At 40.8% G+C, this 18462-nt stretch overlaps 2 protein-coding genes across 2 annotated transcripts in view; both read left to right on the top strand.

Annotated features, from left to right (window-relative positions):
* Positions 1 to 3058, top strand: part of wdr95 (WD40 repeat domain 95) — a 33045-nt gene extending 29987 nt beyond the window's left edge. Inside the window, exon 32 of the mRNA XM_054742463.2 lies at positions 2815 to 3058. Coding sequence (XP_054598438.2) covers positions 2815 to 3008 — 194 coding nt within the window. The 3' untranslated portion in view covers positions 3009 to 3058. The remainder of the gene's footprint in view (positions 1 to 2814) is intronic.
* A 5238-nt stretch (positions 3059 to 8296) lies between these two features.
* The window catches only part of b3glcta (beta 3-glucosyltransferase a), a 128915-nt gene continuing 118749 nt past the window's right edge, over positions 8297 to 18462 (top strand). Inside the window, exon 1 of the mRNA XM_070543607.1 lies at positions 8297 to 8483. Coding sequence (XP_070399708.1) covers positions 8432 to 8483 — 52 coding nt within the window. The 5' untranslated portion in view covers positions 8297 to 8431. The remainder of the gene's footprint in view (positions 8484 to 18462) is intronic.

Genomic DNA, 18462 nt, shown 5'->3' with positions numbered 1-18462 from the left:
GTGTTAAATTTCTTGACAAGAATGAATCCATCACTCTGTTTTTTTTATATATATATTTTGGTGTCAAAATAATGAGAAAATGAGAAACGTTCTCTGCCTGAGTGAACCTGGGGTGTCCGCCCAGATGGAGAGTTGAAAGATGTTCTCAGATTGTGAATTTTAGACTTGATGAAGAATAAATTTGTCCATTCTTGGACAGAAAACAGCTGATTACCGTGTGTCTCTCTCAGTCCTGCTTCTTTTTTGTGAACCAGCCAGCATTTAAAATGAAACACTTTGTATCTGTCTGGGTTTTCACAGGGTTGGGGCTTCAGGGATGTCCGATATTACTGGCTTACCAACATTAATATCGGTTTTTACCCATATAATGACGCAACATTTAAATACTATTCACATATTGAACAGCAAGTTCTTCAGCTACTTCTCTCGCTCAAAATGTCAAAATACGAGGTTTACTTTTTGAGATATGTGTGTTTAGTACAGCTGGCCAAACTTTAATCGATGTAGTTGACATGTTTCGCACAGATGTTGTTTAAAGTTTAAGTATGAGTGATAGAAGATACAGTAGGGCAAAAAACAAGTATTCCGGCAGCCAAGTTTTCTTCAGAGTTCATACAGAAATTTTCCTCATTATTGGTAAACTTCAACTGAGAGAAACATGTTATAAAATCAAGGAAAACGTTATTTTTTTATTTTATAATTGCAGAGAAGTAGCTTTTAACTAAACTAGAATTCTAGACAGACAGTAGATAGGTAGGTCTACTCACGCCTCATTGTAGCCTTAAGCATGGGTTATGCTTGACGCATTTACTTTCCGCTTGGTGATGCGGCTTGCAGATGGGACGCGCTTCACAACTTGCAGCATTTATGGTTCATGTGGCTTGTCTCTGCGGTGAGCCAATATTCTCCCAAACTGTAGGGGGCATCATGAAGCTCTACTGTCTGCATTGAACACTACACCATAGTAGAAGTAAAAATGACTGTTGTTTACAACATGGCATTCCAGCATTTTTTAACAGCGTCCTCGTCTTTTCCGACAGTGCGAGCTATTTCTCTCCAAGAATTATTAACATCATGTTGATCACGGTGATCTTTGAGAGCTGAATCATACAAATGTCTGTATTTACGAACCTCTGCCATACAAGCTCTTGCCAGTCCGCCATGTTTTTCCGCATCCGACCGTCCGCGTGGTTAGAAAATTTCCTAGGTGCGATGTGCAGAAAATGTGGGCCATGCGGAGGCGCGGTGGAGGGGCGTGGTTGTTAAAATGGCGCAGTTTTGCCGCGCGGAGCCGTGCGAGCCTTGCGGACGCGTCAAGCATAAACCAAGCTTCAGCAGGTCCACCATTGGCCAATCACAGCACTCTATGTTTGGTGGGCAGCATGATGCAATGGAGCAGAACAACTAAGATGGCGGCGATGCATCTGAAACAGCTTTGGCATCAACTTTGGACTATTTAGACAGGCTTTTCTTACAGTTAAGAGCAGATAGAGGTTCTTACGTCCTTTATTTAAGAAAAATGATGTATGTGTGCCTGTCCTATTGACTGACATCCATAGTGGTGAGCATGTCATGTTGTTCGTTGTCCAAAGGCATGTGGAGACAGTTTGAAAGCCAACTGTATTCTGCCCCACGACTGAGCCATGCCAAAGGGTCATGGCCTGACTATATATTCACATGTATAGCATGGCTTGCTAGGCTAGTATTTAGCACCTAAAAAGAACCAACAACGCTGGCCCTCACAAACTTGTTACTTCTTTAAAAAGCTCTTCTATCCTCCACTCATTGTCTGTACAAAAGACATGTTTCCACACCTTCAAACAGTCAGACTCCACCCTCCACTATGACCAAGACCAGAAAGGTATCCAAGGACACCAGGGACAGGGTTGTGCTCCTGCACAAGACTTGGATGAGCCGATCTACAACAGGCAAGCCGCTTGGTGAGAAGAGTTCAGTTGTTGGAACAATTATTAGAAAATGCAAGAAATACAAGAAAATTGACAATCTCCCTCAACCTGGAGCTCCATTCAAGATCCCACCTCATGGGGTACAAATGATCTTGAGAACGGTGACGAAACCGCTCATACCTGCATGGGGGTAATGGTCAATGATATGACCAAATCAAATCTCTTTGGTATAAACGTCAATCACCATGTTTGGAGGGCAAAGAATGCCGAGTTGCATCCCAAGATCCCTAGTACCAGCAAGAGGTGGAAACATCATGCTTTTGGGGCTGCTTTTCTGCAAAGGGAACAGGACAATCCATATTAAGGAAAGAATGAATGGGGCCATGTTTGAGAGCTTTTGGGCAAAAAGACTTCCATCAGTGAGAGCACTGAAAATAAAATGTGGCTGGATCTTCCAGCATGACAATGATCACAAACAGCACCCGCGCAACGAAGGAGTGGCTACGTTAAAAGTGTTTCAAGGTTCTGAAGCGACCAGGCCAGTCTCCTGACCTAAATCCAATTGAAAATCTGCTGTGGGAGATGAAAGTCTGTGTTGCCCAACAGTAGCCCCAAAACATTGCAGCTCTAGAGTAGATCTACATAGAAGAATGGGCCAAAATACCAGCTTTAGTGTGTGAAAATTACAATCTCATCTTTTTAAGTGGGAAAACTTTCCCATTTGGTAACTGACAAATATATTTCCCCCATGATGTTCTATTTTTATAATTAAAATGTATTGGTATCGGCCTATGTCGATTTCAAAAATTTAGACTAAACCGGATTTCGGTAAAAAAGCCGATATCGAATTTCCCTAGTTTATACATTGGCTCAACACCATTTATTAACATTTTCCGCCTGTCTGCAGGGACATTTGGGCAGCCTGAGATGTGGAGTGTCCACAACCCCTCGTCCTGGATCCACCCCGGCGTCCCCTATGCGGTTTTGATTGATCCACTAAGTATGCCAGATCACGAGTTTCTGAATAGAAAATTACATCTTTCAGAAGCCATCAAACCTGACAGGACTGGAGCAGACGGAGGGGAACTAAAGGTGAGCTGAACCATCTCCTGTCTCGACTTTCTGTTAAACTGAACCAAAGTTTCTTTGAATTTCTCCAGTGACACTAAAAAAAGATTTACTGACTCATTTTACTCTCAGGAGTATCCGTCTGGGTAGATTATGACTGTTTCTACTGCACAGACTGCTGCACATATGTACCATCAGACTAATAACAGTTTAAAAAGTGGACAGATTGATATTTAGTGACTGTGGACCCTCTTGCGTTCCAGACGCCGTCTGGCATTCAAACTGAGTTTGAAGCACCGCACCCTGAAAGGCTTTGATGCTCTGCAGCGACTAGACCCCAGCGAATCGCTTAAACTCTGGTATCGATCCGTTTGAAAAGCTGCGTCAGCCAGAATCAACAGAATAAGATGAAACTGCATTGATCAAATCTAAGAAACTGGGTCATTGCATCATTGTTGCAGAACAAAAAGGAGACAGAAACTGAATAGAATGTAAGAAGTCTTATAATTATGCCACACGCTGTCAACTGGAGGGCTGAGACACTCCGATTGTGAGAAGCCTGACATCTAAACTGCCAGACTCGGTTTATTCTGGACACAATTGGACTGAGGTAACTTCGTCCACCAGAGATGCCTTCCTTTTTTGACACACACACATCCAGTTAAGTGACAATTTGACATGTTATTGTGACATTTTATATAAATTGGAAACTTTTTTCCTATTGTTAGGATGAATGGGGTTTGTGTTAAAAAAAAAGCCTCCATGTTGTTCACGCCTGGTTGCGTCACCATGAAGAAACTTCCTTTCATGTGCTGACCCTCACTGCACTTTTTTCTTTTAAAGGTATTTCTTCAAATATGTTACTCCTCTGCTATCTGGGATGTTTGTGTTATTTTATTTATTTTAAGAAAACTGTACTTCCTTTCTTTCTTGTTCCACACATAAATCAATAATCACTACTTCAACCCTTCTATCTAAAATGGACAGTAAATGATCTCAGATATGGCCAGACCGTGGACAGAATTGAGGATGATTTTTTTTACTTGGTGGTGTGAGTGTGATGGTCTGGGAGTGCTTTGCTATGACTTTCTGAAGTGAATGAAACTCCAAATTCGTCCTTCTACTTGGTAATATCGCTCAGCCGTCAGTTTGTCCTCTGAATCTCAAACACGCTTCAATCATAAAGAAGAATGAGTGAAGGTACCCCCCCCCCCCACACACACACACACTCCAATTACATTAATGTTTAGGGGTGGCCTGGTCAAAATCAACACTTCACTTCAATTGAGATTCACTAAAATTTCCTTAAACATCTTATTCATTTTCAGGAGCCACCTAATCAGTCCGTAATGATGACTTACCATTTGAAAACTGCATTTTGTGTTTACTCAGATTATATTTGATGTTGAAATCTGTAAATCTGAAACACTTAAAGAGACAATGTGTAGTTTTTACCATTCATTTCTGGAAATATCCATCAAAATGTTGTTGAAAATGAATGAAATGATGCCCAGTTGTTGAAAAATATTGCCAACTTTGTAACACATAACCATAAAAATCAGGTCTAAAATATATGGGAGCGGGCTTAAGTCTCTGGGCGACGCCATATTAGATGCCATGTTTCCTACTACGGGAGCCCATGAGGACAAAAAGCATTTACTGATTTGTAACTAACGATTACATAAATTTCATTATTCATAAATGTTGTTGTTTTACACATGTTCCTCTTCACTGGTTGCCAGTGATGAAAATGAGTCTGATGTTCTTGTTATTTTGCTGAAGTTTGCACTCCCTGGGTCTTTTTGACCCTGATGGGCATCTGTTGGTAAGGTCTTACTCTAACACATACATACTGCTTGCTTGCAACGATTTAGGTATCTACTGCCCCCTATCGCTAGAAAGAATACAGACTGTCGCTTTAAATGTGGCCAAAAAGGCCATAAAGGTTTATCCATCTTTTAATTTATAAATCAGACATTATAGTTTTGATTTCTGTGCACAATTTAGATGTTTCAATAGCCCGGTAATATAAGAAATTAGAAGTGAGGCCCTTCAGAAGATTTACCAGTGCAGATAAAATATGAACTGCCAGCGGTACGTATGTAACAGAAAAGGGAATCTGTATGTTTGTCACCTCCGTTCGAACAAAATAAAGTTTGTCATTGAAGAAGAACCAAGGGAGCGAGGCGGTGTGTACAGTGGGTGCACGTAACTGAATTCTGCACAGTCCATCAAGTAAATTGTCACCTTGGTATTTATATTTTGTCGGTTCCACCGTTCATGGAAACAATATCCATGGAGATGTTGAAACCTGCAATTCATCATCTTCTCGCCCACCCACGCAAACACACAGGGACACACACCTGAACACTCCCCATCGTTCTCTTATATGAAAGGTTCCAGGGAGTTTGGGACTCATTTGTACCAAATATTCATTACAAACAAGCAGGTTCTACACACTTCATTTATTTTTTCAGTATTTTCTACCTCCATAAAACTTAATTACATACATTCAGAGAGCAGCAAGAGGACTGAATTATTCAGGGAGGCTCAGAAACTAACCACACCTACAGAGGAAACAGAGTAAGTCAGCCTGAAATTATTCTGCCACCCACAAATCTGTGTATTTTAGTCTCACTAAAGCGGTTCCAAAGTTACCAGTTTGATTACAGAACAACTAATTCAAACTTAAGTCATGCTCATTTAAAGTTTTTTTTAAATGCTGTTGGAAGGCTTCTCATGTGACAAAGAAATGCAGAGCGATTACAAAATCATAAAAAAAAATCAGCTTTTATCTCCCCATTCAAAGTAAAATCAAGCCTGTGTTGCTTTGACGTTCCAGCTCATTTGCAAGGAATCAATGACCTTATCGGCTTCATTAATAACACAGGAAGCCTCCTCAAACGGTGTTTAAATGATTAAAATCAGAAAAGGAATGTTTGGGAGTTCAAAGTATTTTAATTCTCAGCTGAAAAACAGCGGTGTCTGGTGTCTGTATGATGTAAAAATTGTTTAATTCAGTTTTCAATGTGTTTTAAAAATGTTTTGTAATTACCATCTTCTTTTTCTTCCTCTTCCTGTGAGACTGGTGGGGGCGGTTCCGCCCACCAGATCGATAGAGCGCTGTGATTGGCCCACAAAACCGACAGAGTGCTGTGATTGCATCAGCACCAGACTGGCAGGGGGCTGGGGAGGTTGCAATGGGGCGTGGCTAGACCATCAACATACATATATGGACAATGAGTTTCCATAGACTCCAATAACACATTTTTGAAGATAAATGGGAGGTGGCCACCACCGCCATTTTGACCGTGTCACAGGTTCCGTCAAGCTCAGACAATTCCACAAAAGGGAAGAGAGGTGGAGCTGAGGGTGGGGCTGTAAGGCTGGGATCAACTGACGACACCCGGTCGAACTAGCTACAAGCTAACCTGAAGCTAACCCAGAGGTGGGACCTAAGCTAACGGAGGTAGCAACCTAGCTACAACCGGAGTTAACTGTGCACAACACCAGAGCTTCTGAGTAAGAGATACACCGGGCTGACCGCTGGGTAAAACCGGGTGGAACACAGACGTCTCCCGAAAGCTGCTGAAAGACGGCAGCCGCACAGCAGACAAGCGCCGCTGCGATCTGAGATGCGCGGAGCTGCTGCTGTGGAGAACCGGGTGGAAAGGTTTCCATCCCAGAGCTCCACAAGCCGGCAGCCCGCACAGCAGTCAGAAGCCGCGATCAGACAGAGATGTGCCGAGCTGCTGGGAGAGGAGAACGGGTGGAAAACATCGGTCTCCCGTGAGCTCCACAAGCCGATAGTCGGAACCCAGCTCCACCAACATGTTATATTTCAACCCATTTTCTAAAGTGCAGCATTATGTTAAATGCACTGGGTTTTACCCTATTACATTTAAATTTCATGGTTAAACAGTACATGTTAAATTCTAAGCTCAGCTGGGCAGTGACCTAAAATACACGAATATAATTTTACTTACCGAAAAAAATGAAGTGGAGACTTCTTGGACGCTCTATTAGTGCAATTAATGCCACAGCAAGTCATTTTGTCCAACAATTGCACAAATAATATCCAAAAAAGAACGCACAAACGGCACAACTAATGGTCTAAGTTGAGAGACTGAAACTGACGGAACAGTTTCAGGCGAAGCCGAGGCTCAGACTGAGGCCTTTCCCCGGAGCTAGCTCTGCGGTCACGTGGGTCGGATGCTCATTAATTATACAGAATTTTAGGCTTTTAATACACTTAAACAGAAGAGTGAGAAAAAAAGTCACCCCCCTAAGAGTTGTCATGAGTGTAAACTAGATTATTTAAACAAAAAACCTGTTTTTGGTACCAGGCTGTAAACATTTTTATTCCTGCTGTGAAATTGATATTTTTAACATGGGAGTCAATGAGGATTTGCTCGCTTCTGACACCAGCCCCCAGTGGATGAGGGTGGAACTGCAATTTATTTCACTTCCACGTTTGCCTCAATTTTTGACCCACATTGTGGGGGCTTGGGCTAGACCATCGACATTTATATATATATATATATATATATATATATATATATATATATATATATATATATATATATATATAATTTTATTTCGGCAACTGACATCTAGATAGTTTCTAAGCAACAAATGTACTATATTAATGTTTTCATTAGAAGAATAAGCAATTTTCTCCACAGTTAAAAATTAAAAGTCACTCCAGCTCAAATTACTTGTTTCTGCTATTTTGTCTCCTTCATTGAACTCAAAGTTAAATCAGCAGATTTAAACAAAACAATTAAAAAGCAAGATTGGTGTTTTTTTTCATGACCATGACCATTACAAAGGGGCCAACAAATGCTAACACCTCTGGGAACTCCTTCAAGACTGAAAACCATTTCAGGTGACTACCTCATGAAGCTCATCAGAATGCCAAGAGTGTGCAAAACAGTTATCAGGGCAAAGGGTGGCTATTTTGAAGAAAATAGAATATAAAACATGTTTTCAGTTATTTCACCTTTTTTGGTTAAGTACGTAACTCCACATGTGTTAGTTCATAGTTTTGGTGCCTTCGGTGAGAATCTACCAAATGGTCATGAAGAAAACAAAGTCACGTTAAATTAAAAGTAGTGGCCCTTTTTTTCTTTCATCCACATTTTTACAAGTTAAAAATAATTTCATAGTATTTTGGTGTGAATCAGCCAGTGTCACCTGAAGCCAGCAGCAGCGCTGCTCTGGTGCCTTCTGCTCCTCCAGCTGACTTCATCCGGCCACCAGAGCGCGTCCCTGCGCCGCGCCTCGGACAGGAGGAGGGGGATGCCTGCTAGCTGAGCACACAGACCCACTCCCCGTTTTCCTGTGCAAGAAAAAAAGAACAGAGAAACTGTCAAGAGGAACCAGACTGTGTGTTTTCAAGCCCATGCGCTGCGAGCTTTCTCCTCCACCTCCCCTGGTCTCAGGACTCTCCCAGGATGCGGTCCAACCGCCCGCACGTCGCAGGCCGGATGCTTTCGCTCTCCTTCCGTAAGTGCTCACTTTACTTTCTAATCCTTCTACGGGAAGGGGGCTCGGAGCGGACGGAGTTCCCCGTGTGCTCGGGGTCTCAGCGGGGAGATGTTTGTCTTGTCTGGTAAAGGATCGGGTTTGGGAAGCAGCGGAATTTGGAGCTGAGAGGATTTTCCTAACATCTGGAGAAAGAAGCGCGCGGAGCCACGATCTGCTACAACTTCCTGAGGAGTTTCCAGACGATTCTTGTTCTTCCGCGGGCGCGTTGGTCAGACCAAAACACCACCAACCTAAACTAATTCATCACCTTCAGGTGTTGGGGGGGCTCAAAGTCAGTTTTATTCGGTTTGTCCCAGTTCGCGACTAGCCGCGCCGCTTCTTCCTGACACATCAACGCCCGCTGGCAGGAGTCAAGCCCCGGATCGGCTCTTCCGGTGGGGCTCTCCCCCTGGAGCTCCGCTTATTGTTTTCTCTGTCAGTCAAGATGCGTGCGGGGAATTTTATCAGCTAAAGTCCGAGATTAAACGTCATATTCATCTTTTTCATACTGCCAGGGTGAAAAATGAACTCATATTGACTTTAACCTCGAAAAAGAAACATATTTGATTTGTTTTATGATAAAAAATTTCTAAAACTCACATTTCTCTACCAACTGTAATTTTGTCTCAGTTGTTTTAGATGACTACCGTCATTATTAAGCTGCCACGTTCTTTAAAAAAAGCCAACATAATAGATATTTTCAGTCATGCAATTAATTATAATCATGATTATTTATCTAAATCTGTTATTAAATCTCAAATAGAGTTCACATTTTAAGGAGATTGCAGGCACCAATGTAAGTCAATGGGTGGCAGTGTTGAGCTGGTTAAAATGGGAAAACTAAAGTTTATCACACTAAAACTAATACACACTACTAGAAGAATAAGAAATTATTTTTTTATTTAATTTAATGCCTCTCAAGATAAAAATCACAAGAACCCTGCAACGGGATAGGGATCCCAGGGGACCCAAAGCAAAACCTCATGGGACCCATTCTCTAAGAGGGCCAGTGTCGGTACAGTCTATGGTCGGTACAGGATCTGCTCGGTTGCAAGATCGGCTCGGGGTCCTTCGACTGCCGATGATGTCAAAGTACGGCAAACCCACTCGGACAAAATACATTACACAATTTAGTTATTAAAATAATGTTTCTTACGACGTAAGTTTGTGTCTATAATGGTATTTGTAAAATAAAACACTATTTTATTCATAATGTTGAACTCTTTGAGCACATCCCTTGAAGGATCATAGGTATTAGCAACACCTGTGAAATTGTATTTGCAGGAAAGAAGTGTGTCCCGTTTATTGAAGTATTTTGTGTTTTAGAGTTTTCGAAGTCTTGTCCATGCGTAGTTCAGTTACGCTCACAGCTGCTAGCCAAAACTCTGGAGTTAAAAGTTTTCTGGCTTTACTAAAATACCTGTCTACGTATTTGATTGATGTTTTACTTTCTATTAGACTCCAAATGTAATCATTTGGCACGTTTCTAATTCATAATTTGTGAGAATGTAATCGGTGATATTAGCATTAGCATTCCTATGGGTTTTTCCATGTATATTAGCATTGCGCTAACCACTCGCTGCCAAATTGCAGCCTTTGCGATTAGAAAATCTCCTTTTGTCACATCGCAATTTAATTGCAGATGCAGTTAATCGTTCAGCCCTAATATACATGCAGCTGTATGCTAAAAGTGTATTTTCAAAGAAGTAATGATGATTTCTTTGTAAAAGTTGTTCATCTTTCCAACAGAAAAATTTGCCTGGACCAACGTAACGTGATAACAACGTAACGTGATTACGTAACTTCCGTAAGGTTCATGTTCAGCCAATCAACTACTTTGACGTCATCGGCAGTCCAAGGACCCCGAGCCGATCTTGCACCCGATCAGTTCCTGTACTGACACCGGTGTGCACCACCACTTTGAAATCTAACTTTAAAATCTAAAGCCTAGTTTATACTTCTCCACCAGCAAGTTTGCATTCCCACACACATGTATTAACAGAGACATTTCTAATCACGTGGGTCTACCATATTTTGGCAAAAGCATGTAGAAGAAGAAGAAAAAGAAGAAGAAGAAAATATCTTTTCTATAGCGCCTCTCATAAAATCACGAGGTGCTTCACAAAACAAAAACATGTAAAAATATAAAAAATTATTTAGAAAATGATTAAAAATATATTTCAAACGAGCAAAAAATTGACAATTGTGATTAAAAAATGTAAAGAAAGAGAGAGAGTGAATAGGAAAGAGGGAAATCAGTGGATCCTGAGGAAGGTGGAATAGGTAGGGAGAGCAGAACAAGGAGAGGGCGAGGGCGACGAAGGTCATCACGATAACAGGACGTGCGATAGGCCCATCACAAAGCACGTCAAAAACGGCGATAAATGTTTGGTTCAACATTTCCATTCGTGTCATACATCACCTTTTTGTAAACCAGCTCTGTATTTTACGCAGAAGTATTATTTGACCAATCAAATGTAACGCTTCTGATATGCGGCCAATCAGATGGTTCCTTTCACATAATACGCCCGCCCCCCACGTAGACCCTTAGGATGGAAAGCAACACCCGAACATTAGCGGCGCAGTTCCCTTGTTCGCCATGCTGGCTCAGAGCAACGAACGCACTTTGTGCTGAGGTTTCTGGAATCAGCGCTACTTTCAAAGGTGAACGTGAGTCCGCTCTGTGACGTTAATCATTTTTACTGAGCTGACTCCGACACGTGCCGGTGAACCAACCCACCTTCATGTCGCTAGTGTTCCACCGGGTGGTGATGTTAGCCCCAGGCTCCGGTTAGCTTCCAGCTAAAAGGCTACAGCACTCTCCTCCCAGTCCCACCCTGCTAAAGAGGGCCTGGAAAAGTTCCCCCACACATCAAAGTGATTTTTCATTTATGAGCTTTTATAACCTTGTTAATCAGAATAGTTGATTTGCTGCTGCACATAAACTGTCAGTCAGAAGCTCTGCTAGCCGGTTATCTTAGAGGAGCTAGTTCAATTTGTTAGCTTGTTATCAGAATCATAGTTGCAGTTTCATCATCTGAGCTGCTTTTTAAGATCTAGGTAAACTTGTTCAATTTGGGGTTAAAAACAAACGTTTTCACATATTTTCCATGTAGTTTTTTGCCAGTTCCTCTTATGAAAGGTAGACAATTGTTTTTCTCTTTCCCTCAGAAAATCTTAACATTCTTTGGCCCAGCACAGTTCACTTCCCAGTTACAGCAACATCCTTATATCATAACCACATAAGTGGAGAAAATGCTCAGTGGCAATGAGAGAATTTGCTGTTGCATGTAAGTGATGTTAACTGTTATTTAACATTTAAACTTATTTTCAGATTTTTTTTTATTTACTCAAAAACCCCTGGTAAGGGATGTTTTTCTGTATTTGGAGCATCAGAAAAAGTTTTATGGTGGAGGTGATGTTTTAAAGTCACTGAGAAACTGCATGCATGCAGTTTGTTGTTTTGCTGCTAATACAGTAGCAGGTGCAGCTGCATATTTTTGCAATAAAAATGTTATGTTGTAATGGAATTCATGCATTAGTTTTTGTTTGCTTTGAACCCAGAGCAGACATCACACGCCAGACGACATCAACACTGTATACTTTAGTATTTGTTCATTTATCACGAGTAATATCGATATCGCAATATTAAGCACTGTTATCGAATACCGCAGGTTTTCCTAATATCGTGCAGCCCCAGTAACTGAATTCACTCTTGCTCATTTTCTACGCTGGTTACTTCTCAGCAGAGTTGCAAGGAGCTGGCTTCTACTTCCAGCAGTCACCCTGGACAATAGGCAAAGAGAGGCCGGACATACAACCACTCGCAGTCACCAGTTACAGTTCATACCGCATGATGATGGTTCCGATTTTTGACCCGATTCTCAAATCATAAGGATGCTCCAGATCACTGTGATGGCTCAAAAGATAATCTTATCAGAAATTCCCACCATGTGGTGTGTTGAGAGTTTTCTGGTCTACTTGAGAGACATGTTGGGGCCTCTCCAGTCATAAATTGTGGCTTACAAACGTGTTGGATCGTCTTGGTCCAATTTTGAGGACAAACAACAATGCTGCCCTTTTGAATGTGATGCATGGTAAATGGCCTGCATTTGTATAGCAACTTCTTAGGGTTCTACAATATATATATATATATATATATATATATATATATATATATTGAAACTCTAATTTCCCTCTGGGATTAATAAAGTATCTTTTGATTTTGATTATATATATATATATATATATATATATATATATATATATATATATATATATATATATATATATAGAGAGAGAGAGAGAGAGAGAGAGAGAGAGAGAGAATTTTTTAAAAGTTTTTCCATATCTGGGTTTTTTCTTTTCAAATCGTCCGACAATTTAAAGGTGCATTAAGTAGAAATTAAGTAAAAATGACATCCTGTGGTAAAATTTGGTGACTGCAACCACTTTAAACAACTCTGGAGCTTTTTGCCCACCGTCGTCAAGTTACAATTGTCGGCGCTGCAGTATTAGCTTGCAGGAGACTTGGCACCCCACACTCGATGGTAACCAGTAGTTTCGTCCCTCCTTCCTTTGATTTGAAAGGAGAAAAACTGACAATCCAGCAGCCATCTGGACATGAAACATGTTTCAGTATAACCTTCCTTCTAAAAGGACTGAAACATTAGACTCTTCTGGGATTTTCCTCACTGTAAAATTCTCACTATCTTCATACATACTGCACCTTTAAAAGTCCTGTAGTCTGAACTGTGCCTTACTTACCATGCAAACATAGGAAAACGCAAACATCTCACAGAAAGCCTGGATTCAAACCTGCAACCAGCAGCAGTGCTGCCAACTGCACCACAGTGCAGCCCCAACTGAGCCCAGTCTAGTGTAACTGGATTTTAACTCCTCTCTCAACTTGTCCTTGCTCTAAATGGTTATTTTATAATTCAGTTAGTTGGACATTTGAGAAATGTAATATCTTTCATCATTGCCTTTTTAGCTGTAGATCAATGAATCGAGGCTTGTCCCTGTTTTCTTCATTGCACATGTTTATGAACAACTATAAAATGCACTTCGGGCGCCTTGTGCAGCCATGGGTTTTGCTGCTATCGACCAAGTAAACAAACAAAAGCTGTGTGTGCAGGCTTGGCACTGAGTCAGGGATGTTTGGCTGGACATCACGCTCAGACAAGGCTGCGTCTGCTCCTCCAGAATGTAATATTCATGGATCTAAAATCTCAGCACAGCAAAAGGTCCTGGAGAGGGGCGAGTTTGGTGACATCGGGGTCCCTCGTCTGCTGCTTTTCTTTGGTGAGGTTTCTATGAGGTTTCCACCCACTGTCACTGCTGATGTGCACTGGAGTGGTTTGCAGCCGAGTGTGACTCAGCCTGATGAGGAGCAGCAGCACCCCCAGGCTCGCGGCCACGCGGCACCTGTGGTTGCTCCGCAAGATTTAAATTTGCTTTTTGACTCGGAAAGATAAACAAGACAGTTGTCCAATCCAGCCGCCAACGATGAAATGTTTTCAAAACCAGTTACAACAAATGCTTTTTTTTTTATCGTCAGATAATGAGAACGGTGAGATTTTCAGGTGAAGAAGCCTTTTAGAAGCTATTGTTGCTTCTGTGTGACCATTTGAGGTCCAGATGTGCTTTTTTTCCTGTTCCTCTGCAGAAAACCTTTCCACATGTCCCATCTGTAAAATGTCTGAATGCGGTGGCAGGAAAACAAAGCTGGGAGATTGTGGTGAGGAGAGAGCTCAGCCACATTTTCAGACAACAGTCTTTATGTGACCCTCAGCCGAGTTCTGGGATTTGGAAGAAATGAGGCGCCGAACAGTGAAATAGGTTCAAGTCCAACCATCCCCCAGAAAATAGAAACAGAAGCTCTTGGCTTCAGTTGCGTTGGCCGTTTTTAAATGCCCTTCTGTGGGGAATTTATACAAAAATATACATATGTTTCCTGTTTGTTCATAGAAATAGAATTTACATCTTATAAAACTGATGAGCTGGTGGATTTTCTCCTTATGGACCATAAGGACTGATGAGCTAAAGATGGGCTGTCCAGACACACACTTCCTCTCCGGTTGGGTCATTAATTCTTCAGTGGTGCTGGTGAAAAAATGAAAATTCACTTTAATAAAATACCAAACAGTTTTGTACATATTGATTAATGTAGCAGTCAAGATACATTTGGTTGTTTTTGTTTTTCTGTTGAATTTTTGCTTATAAATCTTTAGACACCAATTCTATTTTTTAGAGCAGATACCAAGACCTGCTGATACAGTTTTGAGTCAATGTGATGTACCCACCACTACGGATGCCATTCAACAAGGCAGTCCAACACTCTCTAAAAAGATGCAAATACATCATTTTTCTGAATAAAGGACCAAAGTACCGCTATCTGCTCTGGACTCAAAGGAAATCCTAGCTCTAAATAGTCCAAAGTTGAATGCCAAAGTAGTTTCTTTGGACTTTGGGACATCCCGGACGAGCCTCCATTTATGTGATGTCCCGACAGGAGGTGTTAAAATGTGAAGGAGGGGGTAACATAAGAAACTTGATAGTGGGTTTAAAATGGGTTTAATTGCTATTAAAGGTTCTAAAAACAAGTGCAAACAGATGGTAAGCATTATCAAAATAATGCTAAACAAAAACCAAGACTAAAAGGTTAACATTTAAAGGACGAATTATCAACACCTGGTCTTTAACAATTTTAACAGTTTTACAGTAACTGAAGGTGTTTTAAAATCCACAAAGTTGATAAAAGTCTTAAAACCAGAACAGTTAACCTTTAAAATCCCAAAACCAGAGATCACTAAGATCATTACTCAGTCAACTATGTAGACATCAACAAAAGATCCCTTTGGATCAACTCAGAGTTCTACCATTTTCTTTTTAGTAAAAACTCATCAACTCAGAGTTAAAACTTTTAAAGTTAAAACTCATCAATTCGAATGGTATACTTTTCTTTTTTTTGCTCAGTAACATACATCGTATTGGAATAAAACATGCAATATTAGATAAATAAAATGAAAAGTTAAGTTGCCCTCAAATGAAAAAAATTAGGGAGATGAAACTGAAATCAGTGAGCATTAAAAATTTAGTATGAGGAACATATCTAAAATGTCCAAAGATCGTTGCATTCATATATTTAAAATGTATTTATCCTGAGAATCTGTGTGTGCTGAGCTGCTGTTTGCTTAGCCAAGTTATTCAAGAAAATGTTAACCTTGAGGCTTTTTTTCTTCTTTTGTTTTAAACATTTTCATAAACAAGAATAAGAAAACATCTCATGAATTTGTCGCGTATTCATTTTTTACCCTGTAATACATTTTTTTCCACAAGAAAATGGTTTGGTATTATTAAACAAACATATGCAGACATAGTTTTACTCATTAGTCGATTTTTTAACACATGTTTGCAGTCAGACTATTTTTGATTCAATGCAATTTACTATACCCGTTGCAACTCAACTCCATTTTTAACCTGCAGTGCATAATATTTCTAAATGATTTGATCAGTTGCGTGAATGTGAGCCTTTTTTTACTTGGAAGTGTGCCTCTTTTTAAGATCTGAGCCAATTTGAGCTTCTTCTGCAGGCTAGATTCACTCTGGGTGAGAGTGTGAGGAGGTCAAGGAATCAAGGGAACTTCCTCCTCGCTGTTGATGTGGCTTTAAATAATTCAGCAGAGCCTGAAATAAACAGTTTTTGGCTGAAGAACAAGTGGGTGAACAGAGGTACACGACAGATTAAAACAATAAATCTCCTTTTTATTAAAATAAATTACTAAGTCTGAGATGAAGATGTAAAAATCCTTGAATCTTTCCTTTAACGACATCTTGGCTGTCATTATTAGATCAGACAGTTTTAAGAATCTGTGAGCTGAGCGGCCACTAACTGTTCATCTCTACATCAGTTACTATCAGCATGTTTTCTCCCATTCAGAAATCCTTTTAGGGGCAGAGATTCTGGCTTCTCACTGCGGCGGAAGCACATTAAGCTCCCCAGTAAGTCGTGAAAATGAATCAGCAAGTACAACAGCGGGATTTCTCCTAAATGGAATGCAGCCCTCATTAATACGCCTGCTCACTGTGACTCAAACACGTCTGCAGAGAAAGGCTCCACGCGTTCGATTTGAGAATTTAGCCTTTTCTTCCTCCATTTATTCCTTTGATTTGTTAGTTAATAACTTAGACATTTTAAATGATTTCCATTATTATCAATACTGCGATGATCAAACCTGCTTACCGTGAGATTAGGTTTTATCCACAGGAGACCTGCCTGATAAAATTAGGTTCATTTTGCTGTAAATTGTAAATTTTACAATTGGATGTGTCTAAGGAGATGGGAATAACAAATAAACAGATTCGGAAAGAGTTAGACTTGTGATGAGGATACCGTTAGAAACATTTAGTAATTTAAGCTGTTGTATCAATTTATGCACAAAATCCATAACCATATTTATTTTATTGTTTAGAAATTTGGGGAGCCACTTGCAAAACTTTTACACAACCATTGTTCATTTTGCAAAAAAGAGCATTGAGAATCATTAATAACAGTAACTATAGAGATCACACTAATCAATTATTTATTAGATACAAAATACTGAAATTTCCTGACTTGGTAGAGTGGAAAATATTGCAAATAATGTACAGAGCGAATACGAGTAATCTACCAACTAATATTCAGAAAATGTTTCATAAGAGAGTAAGTGGGTACATGTTAAAAGGAACTGATGTGAAACCTAGATTCAGAACCAAAGTTAGGGAATGTAGCATTTCTGTAAATGGTGTAAGATTGTGGAATGCCATTAACAAGGAATTTAAAGAATCATCTTCACTTGCTATATTTAAAAAATGTATAAAATCTAATGTATTTAGTAATTATGAAAAGGTGAATTATAATGTCAAAGATTAGACATGAAAATATTAGAAAGTGACTGGGGTTATATTGTGTTTGTTTGGCAGATAATTTTATTTCGAAAAAAGGGGCAGAAATCATACAATTTTTTCTTCTATCTGCTCCTTTTCATTCAAATGTTTTTTTTTTCCCAATATGTTAATGTATGTTGTATTTGTTTGTGTTTATTTTATACATTGTGAACGAAATAAAAGATAAAAAAAAAATTTAAATAAAAAACTCAAAAATCACATTACCTTTACCGGTTCAGAGGATCTTTCGTGGATGTAAATTCAAAGAGTCGGAGTACCCGGCCCGGAGGGTTACCGGGGTCCCACCCTGGAGCCAGGCCTGGGGTTGGGGCCCGTGAGCGAGCGCCTGGTGGCCGGGCTTTCGCCCATAGGGCCCGGCCAGGCCCAGCCCGAACTGGATACATGGGCTCATCCAACTGTGGACCCACCACCCGCAGGAGGAACATGAAGGGTCTGGTGCAGTGTGGATCGGGTGGCAGACCGAGGCGGGAGCCTTGGCGGTCCGATCCCTGGACAAGGACTCCGCCAGGGCTGCCCTTTGTCACCGATTCTGTTCATTACCTTTATGGACAGAATTTCTAGGCGCAGCCGTGGTGTGGAGTGTGTCGAGTTTGGTGGCAGGAGAATATCGTCTCTGCTTTTCGCGGATGATGTGGTCCTCCTAGCTTCATCCAGCCCTGACCTTCAGCTCTTGCTGGGTAGGTTCGAGGCCGAGTGTGAAGCAGCTGGGATGAGGATCAGCACCTCCAAATCTGAGACCATGGTTCTCGACCGGAAAAGGGTGGCTTGCCAACTCCGGGTTGGGAGAGAGGTCCTACCTCAAGTGGAGGAGTTTAAGTATCTCGGGGTCTTGTTCACGAGTGAGGGTAGGAGGGATCGGGAGATCGACAGGCAGATTGGTTTGGCGTCTGCAGTGATGCGGACGCTGAGCCGATCTGTCGTGGGGAAGAGGGAGCTGAGCCAGAAAGCCAGGCTCTCGATTTACCGGTAGATCTACGTCCCAATCCTCACCTATGGTCATGAGCTTTGG

Source organism: Nothobranchius furzeri, chromosome 13, assembly GCF_043380555.1.
Source record: "Nothobranchius furzeri strain GRZ-AD chromosome 13, NfurGRZ-RIMD1, whole genome shotgun sequence".
NCBI lineage: Eukaryota > Metazoa > Chordata > Actinopteri > Cyprinodontiformes > Nothobranchiidae > Nothobranchius > Nothobranchius furzeri.
Note: the sequence above shows the minus strand (reverse complement) of the source record. Positions and strands in the feature narration are given on the sequence as shown.